At 44.0% G+C, this 23,167-nt stretch overlaps 2 protein-coding genes across 2 annotated transcripts in view; both read left to right on the forward strand.

Moving 5' to 3' along the window:
- Positions 1-11,210, forward strand: part of TYROBP (TYRO protein tyrosine kinase binding protein) — a 26,765-nt gene extending 15,555 nt beyond the window's left edge. The window contains exons 4-6 of the mRNA XM_029577215.1: positions 584-718; positions 1,462-1,511; positions 11,013-11,210. Coding sequence (XP_029433075.1) covers positions 584-718; positions 1,462-1,511; positions 11,013-11,069 — 242 coding nt within the window. The 3' untranslated portion in view covers positions 11,070-11,210. The remainder of the gene's footprint in view (positions 1-583; positions 719-1,461; positions 1,512-11,012) is intronic.
- LOC115075643 lies at positions 11,110-12,773 on the forward strand. The gene is made up of 3 exons (XM_029576217.1): positions 11,110-11,144; positions 11,260-12,219; positions 12,433-12,773. The coding sequence occupies exons 1-2, from the start codon at positions 11,110-11,112 to the stop codon at positions 12,206-12,208; spliced, it is 984 nt and encodes a 327-aa protein (XP_029432077.1). The 3' UTR covers positions 12,209-12,219; positions 12,433-12,773.
- The last annotated feature ends 10,394 nt before the right edge of the window (positions 12,774-23,167 follow it).

Raw genomic sequence — 23,167 nt, forward strand, 5'->3', positions numbered from 1 at the left:
TCTACAACCACACAGCCTGAAAGCACCTCCACTCCCATTCTACAACCACACAGCCTGAAAGCACCTCCACTCCCATTCTACAACCACACAGCCTGAAAGCACCTCCACTCCCATTCTACAACCACACAGCCTGAAACCACCTCCACTCCCATTCTACAACCACACAGCCTGAAAGCACCTCCACTCCCATTCTTCAACCACACAGCCTGAAACCACCTCCACTCCCATTCTACAACCACATAGCATGAAATCACCTCCACTCCCATTCTTCAACCATACAGCCTGAAACAACTTTATTGTCCCAAGAGAATCAAACAGCTCCATCCCATCAAAGTTTAGTTCACATTCCCTGTACAGAAATTGTAGTTCTGATATTTCTAAGAACAGCAAAATTATATCCGTATTTGCAATGTGGCACAGCTGGGCCTGGCTCATCCTTTTAGTGCTTCCTGTGTTCTCTGTGGATGGAAAGATTTTGACACAGTCACATGGACCTTTCTGAAAAATCCAAATCATTTTCTATTGTGTATGAATTCAATAATTTTCTAAACTGCTCCATTCTCTTGCTTCCCCTGTCCCCAAGACTGTACTGGCTGCTACCAAATGGATGGGATTGCTATCACTGCCATCGTCGTGGGTGACATCATCATCACTGTGCTCATCGCCTTGGCCGTCTTCTTCCTGGCTAGAAAACTTAGTCTGAAGAAAATCAATGATGGTGAGCAATGAGGGGAGACGTCAGTGACGAAAAATTAAACAGAAGAGGCAAAAAAAAAGGGACTGGGCTGGAGAATTGGGGCATGGAAGTAGCAGAAGAGGCCAGGGAAGATGGCAAATGAGGAGGTGGGTCTGGGAGTATTGCAAGGTGCATTGGCTGGAAAGAGGGTACCGGGATGGGCATGGGAAGGAGGTGCCATGGAAAGGGGCTGATGCAGCCACAGAAGGACTGCCCAGGGAACCTGGATAACTCACGGATCTCCATGCAGTCCTACTCCTTGGGTTGGAAAAGGGTGGCAAGTGCTTATATTTCGGATGCGGAAGCCCTTCGGGACTGAAACTGGGATCCGTTCTGATTTCTGTTTGCTCATCTATAAGAAGTGACTTGCACTGAAGCTTTCCTGCTTTTGGTTGCTGCTTGAAATTTGTGATTCTCTGCTCTAATTTTGGAAGCAAAGAAATACTTTGGGAACCTCAAGATTGATTTTACACAGCAGAGTCAGATTATAGCGTCCTGCGTTAGTGGGGTTTCACCCCGTTTCATGTCCCAGAGGGCTACCCGGGTACAGAGGGAAAGGAAGAGCAAGGGAAGGGAAAGAATAAAAGAGGAATAAAGCAGAGGGTGGTGGTGGAGTGAAAGACAAAGTGAAAACAGTGAGAGAGGTGGAGGAGGTGAAGGAAAGAAGGGAGTGAGGCAGGGAACGAGACAACAGAAATATATTTTCATATTATTTTTCATAAAAGGAAATATGAAGAGCCAGAAAGCAGGGACTGAGACAGAGCCTCACTATCAGGTACTGACCCATGAGACTGTGGTGTGAATGCCTATCTCACAATCTCCTTACCCCTGGGGGGTGGCAGGGGCTGCCTGTGGACATGTGGCTGAGATGCGGCTCTGTGTGTGTGTGAGGTGGTGGTGGTGGCGAGGGTGAGGTGTGAGTATGGATGGGGTGGTGAGGAGGGCTGGCATTGTGCGTAGCATGAAGTGTTTGGTATGTGGGTTTGGGGGTGGGGATTTGTGTGGGGGATGAGGGTGGGAGGATGTTGGGGATGGGTGGGTGGGTGGTGATCATGGGGTGTGGGTGCATAGGGGCATTGGGGGGGGGAATGGGTTATTTGTGCTTCTGCACTCTTTCCTCCCTCCCTCCCCTTAGCACTCCTGTCTTCTCCTCCTCCTCCTCCTTCTCTTCCTTTCCCCTCCCCTCCCCTCTCACCCCTCTCTGGCTATTCCTCTCTCACCAATGCTCTCCTCTTCTCTGTCATTCCCTGTCCCCTTCCCTCCCTGTTCATGTCACTTTCTTTGGGAAACCCCAGCAGCCTGAGCCCATAATCCTCCACTCCTCTCTCGTATCTTGGTGAGATTTAGGACCCCCCACCTCTCTGCTGCAGCTGCTTCTTGTTTCCTTCTGCTGGTGGGGCCACCACCCTGCTAGACCCCTACATCCTACTGCCATCACACACTCTGCTGCTTCTTTCTTCCCTCTCTGGACCTACGCTGCAGGTGCGCTGCTCTGTTCCTACTCCTTCAAGCCCGTGCTGGAGAACCCACTCTCAGGAGCTCTGGGGGAGCATCGTTATGCACGCATGCACAGCCACACTGCAATGGTCACAACCACTAATGTTTTTGTAATATAGGCCTGGATTCACTAAGACGTGATCTGGCGATGTCGCGAGTTACACAGCATGTAACATGCGTCAAAAATGCCGTTTATCACATCATATCGCCTCACTATCATGTGATATTACGTGATATAACCGGAGTGATGTGTTCTACGAATGTCGGTATATTAAAAGCTCACAAATAAATAAGTAAAATAACCAAAGATTTCCAACCTTTATGGAAATAAACTGCTTTGCTTGCATTTGCATGCATAAAATTGCCTAATACATGCAAAGCAGCTTATGCATAGGCAATCCAATGCTAATAAAATAATGCAGCTGACTTAGAAAAAAGCGAGCCCTGTTATTTTATTGCATTTGAGAGAGATGTAGATACATTTCCTGAGGGAACATTGAGCTGCTAATGCAGAGCTTAGAGGCTACCACAGAAAATTTAAAGGTCCAAGGAGCCCTATGCATACACCCCTCAAAAGCATAAAAAATCATCCCAGGGGTCAATGTTGACCCCTGCCTGCTGAGGTGACACTGATTCCCCAGAAAAAAATACATATGGCACATGTACAGTGACAGCCCTTACCCTCCCCCCTCTCCTTCTAAGCCCAAAAGCCCCATAGACAAGGGATTTTTTTCTATGGGGGAGGGGCCATTGCTGCTTTGGTAGATACCTTTGGAGGAAAGCCATTTTTTGTGCCGCTGGCCCTTTAAGCTATGATGGTCCCGGCAGAGGTGGGCTGCCATCGCACATAAAGGGACAGTACCGCAGTGTGATTTTGTGACGTGTTTTTGCCTTGAAAACAAAATCATGCTGTGGTACAGCCACAATAATTTGTCAGTGAAGGGCCAGATATGACATGGATGCCCCCCTGTGATAAACTATCGCAGCTTGATGAATCACCCACATAGAAAGATTTACTACATTCTTTTGGATACAGATTGTATAGAGTAGTATTTTGCTCTGTTGGGCAGAATGGTTTATTCGTTTCAAAGTGCAGCATCCTCTGATGTTTGTTTCTCATGTTCCTGTCAAAGGGATGCAAAAGCTGAGTTTAAGGCTTTGTGGACCATTAAAAGACAAGTTCTGCACATTTCCTTTATTTTCAACTAATTCAAAATCTAAATTATATATATATTTTTTTTACTAACCTAGGACCATAACCCCAGGAATGGCTTTGGCTCATCTGTACAGAAATACCAAAGATGCCATACAGTAATGACAAAACTCGGTTTTTAAAGATGCAACGGGGCTTTAGGCACCAGCTCTCTGGGTGCTTCAGCATTGCCAATATTGTATTTTTCATTTCTGTATTGTCATGGGGTGCTGGGCTGGAGATGGGATACACCCCCACAGCTGTGGTGCAGGACTGCAAGGCTGGGCAAAAGCCGGTCTTCTGTCTAGCCAGCCCCCTCCCCCACAGGCTGAGCCCTTGGATTCTGAAGGCCGGAAGGGCCACATCATAGCTGGAAGCTGGACTGGGGTTGGGCTTGGCAGGAGCTGGATAACCTGAACGAGGCTGGACAGACTGGGCAGGCTGAACAAGGTTGAACAAGGCTGGACGAAGCTGGTCAAGACTGAACCTGATGACTGGATACTGGAGCAGGAGGCTAGTGAGATGCTGAGCAAGGACTAGGGGAGAACACAGACTGGGCAGGATACTGGGACTGGGATTAAATACCAACTGGGACAAGTCAAGGTAAAGGCAAAGCAGGGAACGGATACTAGGGACTGGACAGGGCAGGGCACGACCAGATAAGGACAGTACTAGACAAGGACAGGACTGGACAAGTAGTAGACAAGGACAAGATGGAAGAGAGAACTCTGTGGCCCAAAGGCAGTAGTACAGAAGCCTCATAGGCTGCTAAGCATAAGGCCTAAGCCACAGATCAAGATCCAAGTAAAAGAAGGCAAGGGGAGGCCTAGCTATGCCGCAAGACAAGTTATAAGGTAAGAGAAAGCCTGGAGCATGAAGCAAGTTAACAGTGGCCAGGACAGATAGCCAAGGGTGACTTCACGAAGAGGCACTGAGATTTTGGCAAGACAGGGTGAAATGGGGTTGGAGCTTGGGTGTGGTGTGAGCAGTGAGGAGGAGCTTGGCAAGGCTGGAAGGGAGGTTCGCTGAGGACCTCTGGTGGAGGGAAGGCTGCACAGCAGGCTGAACCAGGGCATGGAGAGCCTGTGAGACAGGTGAAACCAGGACATATATTGGTGCTGATAGGTCCATGCTGCAAGTCTGAGGGGGAGGAGAAGAAGGAAGGGTTTCTGTCGCCTTGCTACTACTCTCACCTCCTCCTGCAGCCTGTTAGCTGGCTAATTTAATTTAATTTAAAATCTTTTCTATACCGATGTTAAGATATATACCATCACAACGGTTTACAATAAGGCACATAAATTAATGTTGCTAAATGTATTAAATTAAATCATCTACACAGGTGCCATCAAGTTACGGTAACAGTTGAATGATCAATGTTATTTGGTGGGTGTGATAAATCATGTCCATTTCTATCTGTATCAGTTTTAAGTACAAAAATAGATTAATAATTGTATCTTATCCTTTGGTGGGGAACAAAAAATTAACATAAAATAAAATACACACATCATGATTAGGGGTGTTGTGTGTGGGTGTTCTACTGTCTGCATCCCACACGCCCCTGGTTTCTATTCTCCATTCTCTTTGTGATACGCTTGTTTAAAGAGCCATGTTTTTAAACCTTTTCTGAAAGTTTTGATGTTTCTTTGCAATCTGATTTCTAAAGGCATATTGTTCCATATATATATATATATATATATATATATATATATATATATATATGTCCTGCTAGGGATAGGGCCCTTTCCCTTACTTGCATTAGTCTTGCTGTTTTAACTGAGGGAATAGATATCAGTGCTTTGTTTGCTGATCTCAGGTTTCTGTGAGGGTCGTGTACGCGAAGGGCTGTGTTCAGCGATTCTGCATGTTCGTTATGTATTAATTTATGTATGGTGCATAGTGTTTTGTATTGTATTCTTTGCTCAATGGGTAACCAGTGTAGTTCGGCTAGGGTTTCGGTGATATGGTCCCTTTTACTTTTACCAGTCAAAATTCTTGCCGCAGTGTTTTGTAGTATCTGGAGTAGTCTTATTGTGGTGTGTGGTAAACCTAGTATTAGGGCATTACAATAATCCGTGCTTGCAAAAATTAACGCTTGTAACACAGATTAAAAGTTGGTGGTTGTTAGTAATGGTTTTAGTCTTCTAAGAATCATGAGTTTGGCATAACCTTCCTTTATTTTTAAAGATATATGTTGTTTCATGCTTAGTTCCGTGTCAGTTATCACTCCAAGGTTACACACTTTCTCTGTTAATTCTATTTTTTGGTTGTTTTTGAGTGTGATTGGGTTTTGAATGATCTGTATATTTTTTCGTTCTAAATGTAGGAATTTTGTTTTCTCTATATTGGTAACTAATTCCATTTGGTTTAGCAGCTGTTTGATGATATCTAGATACATGTTAGCTATGTTTAATGTTTTTTCAATTGTGTCATCGATGGGTATTATTAATTGGATATCATCAGTGAATATGTATGACCAATGGGCTGCAGTGGAGTGCAAGCACTGCACTTCTGTTTCCCAGTAACTGCTTCTGCCTTTCCCTGCAACCCATTGGTCATACATTCCACAACTAGCCAATAGGCTGCAGCGGGACCAGAAAACAGACAGATGGGCTTCCTGAGATGCAGTGGAGATGGTGAAGGCTGCTGAATGAGGGACTAGGAAAGGAAAGAAGGATAGGAGCTATAAGGAGAGTGAGGGAGGGGCTGAGCGAACCTCTGGCAGATGGATCTGCCCCTCCCGACGCAGCTTGAGAGGGGAAACACAGTTCGTGTCAGGGACAGAAAACAACTCTTGATATACTTTTACTAATAAAAGTGGGAATTGCCTCGCAATACTGTGTAATTGACTGAATCGCCTTGTCACTTTGTGGATCCTAATGTGCTTAGCGCTACACCGTCTGCATTTGGACGTTTAAATAAATACATAATTTATAAAATTCAAAGAATGCCCTGCAAGAGATAGAGAATTAAGAGTGCTGTTATGGTTATGGGTGTTTGGGTGGATCCTTGGACACGGTCGCAGCTGACCACGCCCACGGGGGGCAGTCCCGTGAGGGACCACAGTGTCAGGCTAAAACTCCAAACAGACAAACACAGATTGAATCTTTTATTAAACAGTATTTGAGACCACCAGAGGTGGCAGTAGTGAGTAGTGAGTAGTAATTGTACAGCCCGGCTGGGCGCGTCTCTCACAGAAAGCTAGAACAGCAGATCCTCTGTAAGCAGTGCTGTAGTGGAAAGAGACTGAGGTTATGAACACACAATAGAATTAGCATTCAGAGTCCCAAGTAGAATAGGAAAGCTCCAAGACAGGGAGAGCAGGCCCTCGAGGAGCGAGTACCTGATCCTTAGAGCAGAGAGACTCGGTAGCATTGTACTCACTAGCAGTAGCAGAGATTCCACTAGACGAGAGGTCTGGCACCGGAGCAGAGGGCAGGACCTCGAGAAGCGAGGACCTGATTCCAGTGAAACAGTACTGTAGAGAGAGATGTTTTCTGTATTCACAGATGATGACTGTAGTTAGTTTTTCCAAGTAGAAGGTAGAGATTGCAGGCAGCGACACAGGAAACATGGGCCCTTGAGGAGCGAGTACCTGTTTCCTGATAGCAACTGAAAGAAGCAGAGAGGCCCCCGAGGAGCGGGTACCCCATTAGAGACCCCGAAGAGTAATAAGAGTTTCAGTAGAACTGGAGTGGCAGAGTAGCTTAGGAACGGACAGCGAATCCCATCCATAAGGTTCCGGTTGCTAATTCAACGAGCTAGCAAATGAAGTAGGCAGATATACCCTGGAGTAGTGACGTCAAAACAGGGGGACGCCCCTGAGGTTCGCGCCAACGTGGCAATAAAGATGAGGGCGGCTTGCGTGCGTGCGCCCTATTGGTACCTTGAAGGAGAATGGCGGGAGGCAGCAACATAGCCGGTCCGGGGACACCGGAGAGGTCGGCAAGCAGACGCCGCAGCGGCCATCAGTCCAAGGTGAGTGGGAGGAGCCACAGGTAGAGAGGTTTAGGTGGGGTGAAGCCATCGAAGACCGATGGACGCAACAAGTGCAGAGGAAGTAAAGAGGAAAGGGAGAAAAGAGGACAAGATAGGAAAAAGAGATTAGGAGGATGAGAAAAAAGGGGGATTGTGAGAGTGGTGACGGGTGGGGGAAGAGATTAATTTATTTATTTATTCAAGTGCTTATAGTCCAGTGCCTCCAGACTATTCAGTGCAAAAAAAATCAGTCCCATTTTAACTTGCAATTACACACAATAAAACAAATAATTGATTAAAAGCTTCCCTGAACAAAATTGATTTTAACTGCTTTCTGAACTCCTTTTCATCAGTCTGAAATCTAAGCTGATCAGAAAGAGAGTTCCACATAACCGCTGTAGCATACGAGAAGGCTCTATTCCTAGTTCTCTGTAGTCGATACCGCCCATTAGCTGGAACTCTCAATAAAGCTTTATTATTGGATTGCAAATTGCAACCAGATTTATACCACTCAAGCTTCTTCCGTAACACACATTCCTTCCCAATACCTAAAAGCTTTTGAGCCAAAGTGATAAGCTTAAATTTTGATCTCAATCCTACTGGTAACCAATGCAACTCCCTTAACACTGGTTGAATATGATCGCTCTGATATAATCCAAATAAAACCCGGGCTGCTGCATGCTGGATCAAGTGCAACACTCACAGCAGCTTAGTGGGCAATCCCATAAAGTGAACTACAATAGTCCCAGAACCAATACCTGAAGTGCAGTTCTAATCATTTCTTTAGGTAGGACATAGTTGAGTGGCTTTATCAACTTTAAATTGTAAAAAGCGGTTTGAGCCGCTTGACGAACTTGACTACACATGGTAAGCTCAGAATCCAATAAAAGTCCCAGATTCTTCACCTCAGTCAAAATGGGCAATACAATATTCTCAACTATTATGGGGGCCACAGCTGAAAGTAAGGTTGGAGAACCCACCCATAACAGTTGTAGTTTCATAATGTTTAAAATTAACCCATTTTGAGCTAACGATAACTTGATTATGGTATAGATGGGCTGTTGAGGGGGTGGGGGGAATGGAGCAGGAGGGAGGATACTGGCGGGGATGAGCTGTGGTTAGGAAGAATGACTGATGGGACTTAGAGAAGACTCATGTGGAAGGCTCAATGTCCACATTACTTGATCTTCTCTGGACATTTAAATACAGGCTGGCCAGTCACTCTCACAACCGCTGTCTTCTATTTTTTTTTGTTGGGGGTTCGTAATTTGTGTGGAGTTCAACACCCTCAATCATTTTGAAAAGTTGGCTCCTATGCACAGAGCTGGAGAGAAAATGGTAGAAAATGTAATAATAATTTATCAGTTACTAACTCTGGTTCCATGATTTCCAAAAACATTTTACTTGCAACTTTTCAGCGAGACTGAATGTGCTGTGTGACCTCTTTACATTGACGAAAATAAAAGTTGATGGAAATGGGTGGCGAAATCAAAGTTCAGTGGGAGGAGACTCGATGCATGGACTCAGTAGCTGCACAGGAGAATTCACAAGATCCAACTTTGGTTCCTGGGGTCCAGCCTGATCCTTGATAGCACTGCCAGTCCTGGTTTTGTCCCAGTTGGGTCAAGTGGCAACCTTAAATCAGTCCCATTAATCTATTTTATTGCCAGCCTATACGGCACAAACTAATAGGAGTGTGCAGAGTCAAAACATTCAGTTTGGTTCGTTCATTCATACTGTAGGTCACAATCATTTGTCAGGGTCTGACTAGAGTCCTCGAAAGTTACAACTGAAGGCCAGGAATATCTCAGCTGCAGCCAGGGAAGTGGTACCCTTTGTTCCTGGTCGTAAGAGTCAGGCTGAGTCCATGTTGGTGCTACTCCAATTGCATTCTTGGATTATAGTTCTGATTTCTCTAAGGAAAGTTGTTGTACAAGAATATATATATATAATTTGTATTTGATTTATATTCTGTGTTCTTAGGACTTACAAAGCAGATTACATTCAGGTACGGTAGATATTTATATATCCTCAGAGGGTTTACAGTCTAAGAGTCCTTTTTATTAACGCTTTTATCCCATTCTGTGTTTATGGGGAAAATTAGGCCTCAGAAAAGTGGAGGGTGAAATAACTTGCCAAAGGTCATCAGGAGAGATAGTGGGATTTGAACCCTGACTTCTTTGCTGCTCTAGCCACTAGGCTACTCCTCCATTCATACTTCTATATACACATTTACCTTCTCTCTGATGACCTGGATGCAACTGGTAGCCATAGCTATGGTAGCTGTCTCTAGCAATGATGAGTGGGGCTGGGGTAGGAAGTTGAAAAGAGTAAATTCCAACCATCGTAAACACTGCATCCACAATATACCAGAATGTTAGCTTGTTTTTCTGTCTTCCTCACTTCAGTATGTCTCCAGAGATTACAAGTGTGAAATTTATTACTCATGTTAATGAAGGGAACATGAATTGTCAACCCATGCATGACGCAGTTACTTCCTAGCCTGATGTCCAAGCTTCAACCCTCCTTTTACTCAAACCAATTAACCGGGTCCCAGGGAGAGTTTCCACATAACTGAGTATAAACCCCGCCCCTTTGACAAGGTGGGCTACATTTCCTCTGTGGGCATGGGCTGGGGACAGATTCCCATGTAAAGGTTAAACTAGGCTGAGGAGCTCTCAAAATAACTCGTGTCCACACTGCTCTTCTGCGCCAAAAATTAAAACATTTATTTTTAAACACAAACAAATCCAAAGTAGCAATAGAGAAAATTTCAAAGTAGAATCACAGTCCATTTTCTTTCCATATTGTTTGGTTCACTAAGTATCATCGTCCAAACTCTACTCCTTCCCAGAAAGTTGCACCATCTCTCTTCTTGGTTCTTGTGTTAGTGGGTGCATTTTATTGCATCTGCCCCTGAATGGGCTATTCCTTACCTCTAACTCTGGAAATTTCCCCATGTTAACATCTAGGATAAACTCTTAACTTCTCCAAATATACCCTCCCACACTAGCCATCCTTTCAAGGGTGCTCTCCTCGACATCCTCCAGGCCAGAACTTTCTCCATTGTAAAATATAGCGACACACTTTGAACCTTTCTCATTAAAAGCCCAGCACTGGTAGCTGAAAGTGCTAGCTTGCTATGTAGTGGCCTAGTAGGGTTACATCAGCCTGGCATGTTTGCAGCTCATGTGGTCTCAGTGCAGCACTGCAGCGACTCCAGCTAAAGCCAGGTCTATGCAGCACAGCTATGATTAGGTCGCTCCACCGAGCACAAAGACTTTACTTTCCTGGACCTGTAATCCCTCTCCTCAGGCAGAGCACAAGCCTACTCATTGATTAACTTATTATCCCCTTCTTCCCTGTTTCCCATATTCCTTTCTCTCTCTCTCTGTCTCCTTCTTCCTTTGTGCATTCGATCTGAGCATGTCAATTTCTTTTCTACCTTTCTCTCTCCATCTCTTCACATTCCTTCCCTTACAAACTCTCCTTTCTGCCTCCATTTGCTTTCTTTCTTTCACATTCTCAATCTCCTCCCTCTAAACATCTCCTCTCTGCTGTTTTCATTTTGTTATGCTAATTTCTTTTTGTGGCTCTCTTCCTTTCTTGCAGGAGCTGCAGGGACGCAAGCTGGACATATACAGTGATTTGAACCAAATCCACAAGTGAAGTCTTCTGCTATCCCCACCATTCCTCTGGAAGAGTTTGGATGTATCCTGATATTTGTGTGTTAAAATATCACTTGTATATCATTCTTTTTGTTGCTTTCTAGTTAATTTAGTACTGGTAAAATACACTGGATTGAGAACACTGGAAATCAAAGTTCTTCATTTATCCATAGAGCAGAAATAAGATGAAGGGTGGTAGCTAGAGCTTCCCTCACACACACACTGCCCCTCCATAGAATAGGTACATTACAAGCAGCTGCAGAGCAAGCTTTCTTCTCACACACACACACACAGTCCCGCCACAGAGCAGGTACATTACAAGCAGCTTCAGGGCAAGCTTTCTTCTCACACACACACACACACTGCCCCACCACAGAGCAGGTACATTACAAGCAGCTGCAGGGCAAGCTTTCTTCTCACACACACACACACTGCCCCTCCATAGAGCAGGTACATTACAAGCAGCTGCAGGGCAAGCTTTCTTCTCACACACACACACTGCCCCTCCATAGAGCAGGTACATTACAAGCAGCTGCAGGGCAAGCTTTCTTCTCACACACACACACACACACTGTCCCGCCACAGAGCAGGTACATTACAAGCAGCTGCAGGGCAAGCTTTCTTCTCACACACACACACACACACTGCCCCACCACAGAGCAGGTACATTACAAGCAGCTGCAGGGCAAGTTTTCTTCTCACACACACACACTGCCCCACCACAGAGCAGGTACATTACAAGCAGCTGCAGGGCAAGTTTTCTTCACACACACACACACACTGTCCCGCCACAGAGCAGATACATTACAAGCAGCTGCAGGGCAAGCTTTCTTCTCACACACACACAAACTGCCCCACCACAGAGCAGGTACATTACAAGCAGCCGCAGGGCAAGTTTTCTTCACACACACACACACTGTCCCGCCACAGAGCAGATACATTACAAGCAGCTGCAGGGCAAGCTTTCTTCTCACACACACACACACCCACTGCCCCACCACAGAGCAGGTACATTACAAGCAGCTGCAGGGCAAGTTTTCTTCACACACACTGCCCCACCACAGAGCAAGTACATTACAAGCAGCCACAGTGCAAGCTTTCCTCACACACACACACACTGCCCCACCACAGAACAGGTAGGTACATTACAAGCAGCTGCAGGGCAAGCTTTCTTCATACATACACACACACACACACACTGCCCCACCACAGAGCAAGTACATTACAAGCAGCCACAGTGCAAGTTTCCTCACACACACACACGCCCCACCACCGAGCAGGAACATTACAAGCAGCTGCAGTGCAAGCTTTCCTCACTCATACACACACATACACTGTCCCACCACAGAACAGGTACATTACAGGCAGCTGCAGTGCAAACTTTCCTCAAACACACACACACACTGCCCCACCACGGAACTGGTACATTACAAGCAGCTGCAGGGCAAGCTTTCTTCATACATACACACACACACACACTGCCCCACCACAGAGCAAGTACATTACAAGCAGCCACAGTGCAAGTTTCCTCACACACACACACGCCCCACCACAGAGCAGGAACATTACAAGCAGCTGCAGTGTACGCTTTCCTCACTCATACACACACATACACTGTCCCACCACAGAACAGGTACATTACAGGCAGCTGCAGTGCAAGCTTTTCACACACACACACACACACACACACACACACACACACACACACACACACACACACACACACACACACACACAACTTTAGTAAGGAGTTCCCTTAAAGATTATTCTCTTTAGCTTAGAATACCATGTCACACAATTCTGACACATCACACACATAGAAACATCAGCGTTCCTTGTTGATGCATCATTTTGAGCCACTCAATATCAGTCAGAGATATATATATATATATATTTTATTGACAGAAGAGCACCTGATCACATATTTCTAATTTCAATGCATAAATAAAGAAATGTCAAAATGACATAGGCATCTAGCATCTAAAACTCCTAATGACTAGATATGTGAAATACTTCCTGCAGTAGGCCTATGTCTGTACTGATTTCAAAACATTTTTTCCAGAGTCTTGTACCAATTAAGACCCATACTCTAGGAGCTTTGCCAGGTTAGAATAAATCAATACTGAAGGCCATTCTCTGTTCCTTATCTTAACAAAGCACCAACTATTTTACCAGTTCTAACATCTCTGCATGTGGACCATGCAATAGATAAGGGAAAGAAGAGAAGAAAAAAAAAGAAATAGAATATAATGCAGCAATGCAGGACAAGTCATTTCAGAGGCTACTGATTATCATACTTCTGCCTTTTAGAGATACAGGGGACCTAGACAGCATGTCATCCCTTCCATGAAAACATTAACCTCTGATCTTTTCAAGGCCTTTGTAGCCATCACTTTGTCTTAAATCTGTGTGCTTCTTATATACTTGGGTCTTTCCTGAATTGCTCCAATGATTAGAGAACAACATTATTCCCTTTTTGTAATACTACTTAAAATAGAACCTATCCATGAGACTTTGGGAAGAATTGAAGCTGAGCACTGTGATGATTTCATCAAGTAGATTGTCAACGCTGTTGCTTGTCATAGCAGGAAAAGACAAATCTCCTTGATATCAATCGAGGATGGTCTCCCCCTCCGCTGCAGGATTCACTTCTGCTGAGATGAAATTAGCTTGCAGTGTGGTGCTATCCACTGGAAGGACTATGGGATAACTCAGTGGTTCTCAACCCTGTCCTGGGGACCCCCCCAGCCAGTCAGGTTTTCAGGATATCCACAATGAATATGCATGAGAGAAAATTTGCATGTTATGGAGGCAGTGTATGCAAATTCTCTCATACATATTCATTGCGGATATCCTGAAAACCCGACTGGCTGGGGGGGTCCCCAGGACAGGGTTGAGAACCACTGGGATAACTGATCCTAGTTGTTCTTGAAGAGTGTACAACATCAGACAGAGAATAATCATGGTAACATTTAAAATGATTATTTAATTTCTGCCATCATGAATCATTGGTCAACTGTATTCTCGAAGAAATAGGCCATATATACTATGATAGTATACACACTTATAATTGCATCCTGCAGTTTTGCAAGTATAAGTTATGCTATATACTGGATCATTTTCAGAAACATTCTTGTTTAATCTCCACATCAGCAACCTGTTTAATTGCTAGCAAAGTTTTAGATGAATAAGAAGCCAACATAGCAGAAGAAGTAACAGATTGTTCCTTACTTTCTCCTTCATGTATTAGAATAGAAAATGGATCTGGGATTTGAATAATTCCATATCCCTGGAACGTGGATTCTTGTGGCCCCGATTTAGATGAGGTAGCCATGAGACAAACTTCAAAAGAATAACTCATCGAAAATAAGTCCAACAAATAAAAATATAGGCTTAAAATATAGGAGAATCCCTGTAAGACCTTTCAATGAACCAGATAATAAATTACTCACACTTTTTGCCAGTGAGGAAATACCTTGCACTGTCACTTCTTGAAGAGCATCCCCTAACTGTTTTAACCACTCAGACAAGTCTCCTTTATGCAGATTTAACCTTCAGTTCTTATGTCAGTGAAAATCTTCTGAAGAGAATTCCAGGTAGAATAGAATCTGATCTTGGTCCTTTTAAATCGTGTGAATATACCTAAGAAGCATGGTAATAGTAAATGTAATAGTGGAACATGAATGATAAACTTTTGGGTTGATAAATTCAGAATTGTTTCCTTAAATTTCTGGTTAAAGCAGGTGGTTGTCTCATTAAAAGTAACATATACTGGTCCAAAGGATGGAATTCTACAATTAAAATCTACCTTATCAGCAAGGACAATGTAGCTCCTATTATGGAGAGGATATATTTCTAGAAAGGGAGATTTAATGAGTTCTGACGATATTGTTACGGGCGCATCTACCACGCCGCTGACGGGCCGAGGGTTTGGGGGCCCTCGGGTAATATCGTAGGCGCGAGGAGCACGGCCGTCTCTAGAGCAGGTGGTGTGAGCCCTTGGGCCACGGCGAGAGCTAGGGAGGAGCCCCAGCCACACCATGGGAGGTGAGCCGGTGCAGGCATGGTGAGCCAGGCGGGAACTGAAGCAGGGGTTTAAGGAGCGGAGTCTGACCCTCAGCCGGACCTGCACGCCCAAGACAACCAGCAACGCAATGTTGGTTGATGAACGGTCCTCCGACTGTTCCAAGCCCCTTCGGACCTGCCGCTGGGTAACGGCAAAGGGCGGCAGGCCGGACAGAGGACGAGGGCAGAGTCCTTAGTACACGGAAGACATCTTAGACGAAGGCTGGTGCAGACATCAGAGGCAAGGGCTGGTGCAGAGACATCAGAGATGAGGGCTGGTGCAGAGACATCAGAGATGAGGGCTGGAAGGAAGACATGGGCACTGTCCCTCAGGGCGCCCTACTCAGCCCACCCGTGGGACTGAGTCGCGGACCACCCTGTCCCATACGCGCCCTACTCAGACCAGGAAGGCTGGTCGCGGACCACGCTGAGAGCGGAAGAGCGCAGGGAAGATCCAGGCGAGAAGGAACTCCGATGCCGGGACCAATGACATCCGAAGCCCCATCGGCTGGCAGGAAGGGAAGCTCCAGAGCACAGGGACGAATCCCTTCTGTTGGCCACTCCGGGGCCCAACAGGACATATGTTAGAAAAGTAAAGAAAAGCAAAAGAAAAATGAAACCTATCTGGTTCTCAAAGGAGGTGGCTGACAAAATAAAGGCTAAAAGAACAGCATTCAAGAAATATAAAAGATCCCAAAAGGAGGAACACAAAGAAGAATATCTGGTAGAACTGAGGGAGACAAAGAAATTAATCAAGATGGCAAAAAGTCAAGCGGAAGAGAGGATTGCCAAAGAGGTAAAGAGTGGTAACAAAACATTTTTCAGATATATCAGTGAAAAGAGAAAAGTTCAAAATGGTATAGTGAAATTGAAAGGTGGAAAGGATCAATGCGTGGAGAGAGACGAAGAAATGGCAGAAATATTAAATGAATACTTCAGTTCTGTGTTCACTAAAGAGGACCCTGGAGAAGGACCGACACTAGTTAACAAGAAACTGGAGGGGAATGGAGTAGATGTAACTCCATTTACAGTAGAAAATGTATGGGAAGAGCTGGTGAAACTGAAAGTGGACAAAGCCATGGGGCCTGATGAAGTTCATCCCAGAATACTGAGGGAGCTCAGAGATGTGCTGGCAGGTCCGCTGTGTGACCTATTCAATAGATCCCTAGAAACGGGAGTGGTGCCGAATGATTGGAGGAGAGCGGTGGTGGTCCCGCTTCACAAGAGTGGGAACAGAGAAGAGGCTGGTAACTACAGACCGGTTAGCCTCACTTCAGTGGTGGGAAAAGTAATGGAGTCACTGTTGAAAGAGAGAATAGTGAACTATCTACAGTCGGGAGAATTGCTGGACAAGAGGCAGCATGGATTCACCATTGGAAGATCCTGTCAGACAAATCTGATTGACTTTTTTGACTGGGTAACCAAGGAATTGGATCGAGGAAGAGCACTCGATGTCATCTACTTGGATTTCAGCAAAGCTTTTGACACTGTTCCGCACAGGAGACTGGTGAATAAAATGAGAAGCTTAGGAGTGAGTGCCGAGGTGGTGGCCTGGATTGCAAACTGGTTGACGGACAGAAGACAATGTGTGATGGTAAATGGAACTCTCTCTGAAGAGAGAGCGGTTTTAAGCGGTGTACCGCAGGGATCGGTGTTGGGACCGGTCCTTTTCAATATCTTTGTGAGCGACATTGCGGAAGGGATAGAAGGTAAGGTATGTCTTTTTGCGGATGACACTAAGATCTGCAACAGAGTGGACACGCCGGAAGGAGTGGAGAGAATGAGACGGGATTTAAGGAAGATGGAAGAGTGGTCGAAGACATGGCAGCTGACATTCAATGCCAAGAAGTGCAAAGTCATGCATATGGGGAGTGGAAATCCGAATGAACTGTATTCGATGGGGGGAGAAAGGCTGATGTGCATGGAGCAGGAGAGAGACCTTGGGGTGATGGTGTCTAATGATCTGAAGTCGGCGAAACAATGTGACAAGGCGATAGCTAAAGCCAGAAGAATGCTGGGCTGCATAGAGAGAGGAATATCGAGTAAGAAAAGGGAAGTGATTATCCCCTTGTACAGGTCCTTGGTGAGACCTCACCTGGAGTATTGTGTTCAGTTCTGGAGACCGTATCTCCGAAGAGACAGAGACAAGATGGAGGCGGTCCAGAGAAGGGTGACCAAAAAGGTGGAAGGTCTTCATCAAATGACTTATGAGGAGAGATTGAAGAATCTAAATATGTACACCCTGGAGGAAAGGAGGAGCAGAGGTGATATGATACAGACTTTCAGATACTTGAAAGGTTTTAATGATCCAATGACAACGACAAACCTTTTCCATAGGAAAAAAATCAGCAGAACCAGGGGTCACGATTTGAAGCTCCAGGGAGGAAGATTCAGAACCAATGTCAGGAAGTATTTCTTCACGGAGAGGGTGGTGGATGCCTGGAATGCCCTTCCGAAGGAAGTGGTGAAGACCAGAACTGTGAAGGACTTCAAAGGGGCATGGGATAAACACTGTGGATCCATAAAATCAAGAGGCCGTCAATAAAGAGTGGGTGGCTCGCCAGAATGACGGCTACTGCCTGGAGATAATACCCTTATTCAATAAACATACACATGGTTACTGTGACTCCAACATCACTCTAAGCTACAACAGCAAGAGGAAATGTGGAAAAAAGGATTCGCACTCACAAAGTGGGGAGTAGCTGGCTTGTTACGGCGGTTACTACCCCAAACCAAATAAGCCTGATACTTCACTTTCAATGCATATCCAGCATAGCTCTCTGCTTCAACGGTAGGGGAGAAGAAAAACTGATACTTCACGCATAGCTCTCTGCTTCAACGGCAGGGGAGAAGAAAAACTGATACTTCACGCATATCCAGCATAGCTCTCTGCTTCAACGGCAGGGGAGAAGAAAAAAGGATTCGCACTCACAAAGCGGGGAGTAGCTGGCTTGTTACGGCGGTTACTACCCCAAACCAAATAAGCCTGATACTTCACTTTCAATGCATATCCAGCATAGCTCTCTGCTTCAACGGTAGGGGAGAAGAAAAACTGATACTTCACGCATAGCTCTCTGCTTCAATGGCAGGGGAGAAGAAAAACTGATACTTCACGCATATCCAGCATAGCTCTCTGCTTCAACGGCAGGGGAGAAGAAAAAAGGATTCGCACTCACAAAGCGGGGAGTAGCTGGCTTGTTACGGCGGTTACTACCCCAAACCAAATAAGCCTGATACTTCACTTTCAATGCATATCCTGCTTCAACCGCAGGGGAGAAGAAAAACTGATACTTCACGCATATCCAGCATAGCTCTCTGCTTCAATGGCAGGGGAGAAGAAAAACTGATACTACACGCATATCCAGCATAGCTCCCTGCTTCAACGGCAGGGGAGAAGAAAAACAACCAATAAGGGCTGAATAACACAGTCTGGGTAAAACAAATAAACATGGGTGTAGCTTGCTTATTGCGGCGGTTACTACCCCTACTACCCCTAACTAATCAAGCTTGATATTTCACTTGGTTGCAGCTCCATCACTGCTCTCTACATTAATGGTGGGGGTGGAAGAGAAATAGAACCAAAGAGCTAAGAGAAACAGATAAGTATGAGAAAAAAATGTGAAGCTTGCTGGGCAGACTGGATGGGCCGTTTGGTCTTCTTCTGCCGTCATTTCTATGTTTCTATGTTTCTATATAAGGCTCAGGAGCCAGACAAAGACATAAGGCAGAACATCCAGAACTGGATCAGGAACTGGATTTATATAATCAGGCAAGTTCAGGAACAGACATCAAGGCAGAGACAGGAAAAGGAGCCATCAAAGCACAGAGGACCTGGATCAGCAGACAGGACACAGCAATGTGTAAGGCTAATCCGAAGGCCAGTAGCAAGTGAAATGAGAGTCCTTTTATACTGCAGGATGTAGGCAACTCCCTGGGAGGAGTTTGCCAGGACCGCCCCTTGCTGGCCCTAAAACTGAGGTGGAGAGCTGTGGGCCGGCCCTAGGGAGAAGGGCGTGGCAAACCAGGAAGTCCAAACGCAGCCAAGCAAGCCACAGGCAGGCTTTAGGAACAGCTAGGCCTCCCAGGCCCTGGAGCAAGTCCTGGATGGTGCACAGGCGAGGCCCTGGCTTCGGAGCGGCCTCCGGAGGGAAGGTAAGATACCTCCTGTAGCGCAGCAACAGGGGGCATCGTAACAGTTATAGGGCAGTTAGTATTCCTAATTTGATTACCACACATTACAATTTCAGCTACGGTGTCACAGATTAGTTATTCTTGTAAAATACAATTTCTCACATTCAAATATTGTGATTCATAGTCTTTCTGGCTAATGAACTGAAAAGGATTTTCTATGATTATTTTCAATAAAGCTGTGCAAGATTGATACAAATGTCCTATTTTATGAACTTTCCAATTATGATAATAAATACAGTCTGAAATTAAAAGTTCAAGTAGAATTCCAATCTCCCATATGCTTCTGTTACCTGGATAAATGGTTTCTCCAACCCTATGCAGATCTGCATGTGTCAATCTTCTCATCAGTTTAACTTGTGCATCTCTGAGATTCAAAGCAGTCTGTACTATAGGCAGATCAAAATCCATCCAATCCATCCTCTCAATAAGTAAATGGTGCTTCATGAAACTTAGTTTATTTCTGATGAGCTGTAAAATAGCAAATTCATAAATGCCCTCTACATCATTTATTTATTTTATTTTATTTATAAAATAAAATAAAATATATAAAATAAAAATAAAATAATATATAAAATAAAAGGGTGACTGCAAATACCTGTATAAGATGATCCTGAAGGATATACATGCCATGTGCTAATGAATTATCATTTAGGTCAGAAAGTTTTGCAATTCACTGTAGAACTTCAACTGTTTTCTCAGTTATTTTTTTCTGAAAGTATTATTTATATGTCCACTAACCTTTGATGTCCTTCTTTTCTGTGGTATCTGTAGTTCCTCTTTGAAAGAAGTAATTGCAGATCTCCTTTTTCTTGTTTTATTGATCATGACTGTTTTATCTTTAAAGTAAGGAATACTTCTTCCTGTTCCTAAGCTACACAGTTCAGTTTTAAATTTGAAATATCTAATTCTCATTTCTTGTAGATGGGTCTCAAAAGATTCAGTAAGGTTAGCATCCTTGCATTGTAAATACAAGCCATATACTCCTTTAATGTTACTCATATTAAATTGCTTAATACATACTGGACAAGGAAAATAATTGTGAAACCTTAAATAACCAAAATCTGGATTTATCCATTTAGCATCATTGTCTATGGACACATTTTCCTTCCAAAGCAACATGCATACAAATGTAAAGGGAGAGATTTAATTGAGTTCTCATATCCTGACACCTTATTATGAATCTGTTTGGTTGACAGACCACAATCACCTTCATATAATGACTATGAGTAGTATTTGTCAATATTGTCCACTCAGGGAAAGAACAAAAATTATCTGCAAAAGTTTGCCTGAAGAGGCCTCGCCAATCTTTTAATTCTCCTTCATTATTATTCTTGTCACTTTTCTGTTTTTTCAATTTCAATAACAGTAAAGCTTTATTCGGAACATAAGTTTCATCGTGGTTCCACCAGTCTCCATAAAAGGAATGGTCACAAATGAGCCCATTTGGGAATCTAATATTCACCTGGTCTATCTGGTCTATGTGTACCATTATGATTTTAAAAAATTAGAAGGATCATATCTATAGTCCTGACTAGGAAATCATCTGTAGTTCAAAGGACTATTTTCCCCTAAGGAAGGATTTGAAATTGGACAATAGTCTGCATTAATAGTGTTAGCTGGTCAGATCCTGGCATGATCAAATGTCATAATGTATCAATGTGCAAACTCCTGATAACATGAGTGTAAGGGTATATCAAATTCCAGTACTGTTTGTTGTAAACCCCTTAACTCTTCATTCACTACTTGCTGTAGTTGTATAAGAGCATTACGTGTCTGCATCCCTGAAGACCTTCCTAATGTTTCAGCATTTATTAGAATTATTGTTGATATGGCCAGAACTCTTTCATTAACCACTGTGGGGTTAATGAAAGAGGGATAAGACTGAAAGATTAGTCCTCGTGAGTCAGAAGAAATGTTATTATCTACAGGTATCTGATTCATATGTCATTTTCTTTTTTTTGTCTGTGTGTGGGTGTTAATGTATTTTTCAAAGACCAATTAATTAACTTTCCTAGCTCATCAAACACAGCTTTCCACTGCAAACAAAAAACAACCCTTAGGGACTATGCTGAAGATCATAATTAGGGCTAAACCCAACCAGCATTAATAATGTACATAAGAAATAAGTTTATATTTTACCTATTGAATTGCAGTAGGCTTTACAATTGAGGTTTCTGGAGGCATAGGAATCTCAACAGATATGGAACTGGGTTCTGTCAATGGAGCTTCAGGAGTCATCGGCTCCATTTCCTTGTGCTCCTGCCTCTTTTACCTGTTCTGCCACCACTTCCACTCTTGGATTGTCATTGCCATCTTGAACACCCTGTTGTTGAAATGGAGTCATTTTCAACTTGTCACGTGATATAATCCGTTCCTGTCCTTTCTTGTCCAAAATCACTACCGTTCTGGGGTTTATAACTTTAAAAATAGGAACAGGTTTTTGCCAACGTGAGTGTAGGGATCTAAGAGTAGACACCCTCTCCTGGACAAGAAGGTCGGGAATAAGTGAAGAGGGGGATGGTGAAACATCGCTGTCAGTCAGGGAAGTCTGCAACTCCTGCAAGAGAGACAGACAAACCTGAGGGTGGGATTGGGCGGGCAATAAATCCAAAGAGGTATTAGCATCAACACCAAATATTTACTTATATGGTGTAACCCCCTCCGAGTCAGGTAATTAGTCAGGCCAAACTGTATCACAGGAATCAATGGAAACCACTGCAAGCCATGTCCACATAGCGATTTAGTGAGAAAACCTTTTACATCAGAATATTTCCTCTACATCTTGCCACTGCTTTCGGGGGATGGTAGAGGGCACCGTATTCCGTAGGGTTGCCTATCACTTCTGCCCAGGACCGAAATGTTTGTGAAGTAAAAGCAGGTCCCTGGTCAGAGTGCAAGATTTTTGGAATAGCAAGTGCAACCAATAAATTGACAGCCTCATAGGTGTGTTTAGTAGAGGTAGACTCAATGGGGTATAACCAACAAAACCTTGTACAATCGTCAACACATACCAATTCATGTTTACCATGAATGGTGGCGATGGTCTTATTTAATCGATAAAAACCTATTGCTCCCAAGGTGTAAAGACATGGCATAGCAATCCAGCTTGTAGCGTTGATGAGAGCTTCTCTTTATTCTTTAAGCTTGGTAAAAAAGACTGCTTAAAGAAAGAGAATTGATATACTGTTTGTTTTTTTTCTGTTATTTTAAGAATCAGGCCTGCTTTATAAACCAAATCTATAGGCAGTTATGCTTTGGGTAATATAGACATAGACATGCAGAAACATACCATATGGCCTATCTAGCCTATCCATCCATACCAACTGTTCAGCTCTACAATCTCTCACACTCCCTGAATGTGCCTTGTGTTTACCCCATGCTTTCTTCAATTCAGATACTGTCTTATCTCCCCCGCCTTCACTGAGAGCTATTGCACAGGTCCATCACCCTTTCTGTAAAGAAATATTTCCTTAGATTTCACCTGATTCCACCCTCTTTCACTCTCATCCCATGACCCCTCATTCCAGAATCTAAGAACATAAGAACATGCCATACTGGGTCAGACCAAGGGTCCATCAAGCCCAGCATCCTGTTTCCAACAGTGGCCAATCCAGGCCATAAGAACCTGGCAAGTACCCAAAAACTAAGTCTATTCCATGTTTCCATTGCTAGTAATAGCGGTGGTTATTATCTAAGTCAACTTAATTAATAGCAGGTAATGGACTTCTCCTCCAAGAACTTATCCAATCCTTTTTTAAACACAGCTATACTAACTGCACTAACCACATCTTCTGGCAACAAATTCCAGAGTTTAATTGTGCGTTGAGTGAAAAATAACTTTCT

The sequence above is a fragment of the Rhinatrema bivittatum genome, chromosome 14, assembly GCF_901001135.1.
Source record: "Rhinatrema bivittatum chromosome 14, aRhiBiv1.1, whole genome shotgun sequence".
NCBI lineage: Eukaryota > Metazoa > Chordata > Amphibia > Gymnophiona > Rhinatrematidae > Rhinatrema > Rhinatrema bivittatum.

Bases quoted from the DNA above. Each gene is read 5' to 3' on its own strand.
- LOC115075643 (XM_029576217.1), top strand. From the start codon at position 11,110: ATGTATCCTGATATTTGTGTGTTAAAATATCACTT. The intron at 11,145-11,259 runs GTATATCATTCT...AATAAGATGAAG, and splicing joins TGTGTGTTAAAATATCACTT to GGTGGTAGCTAGAGCTTCCC.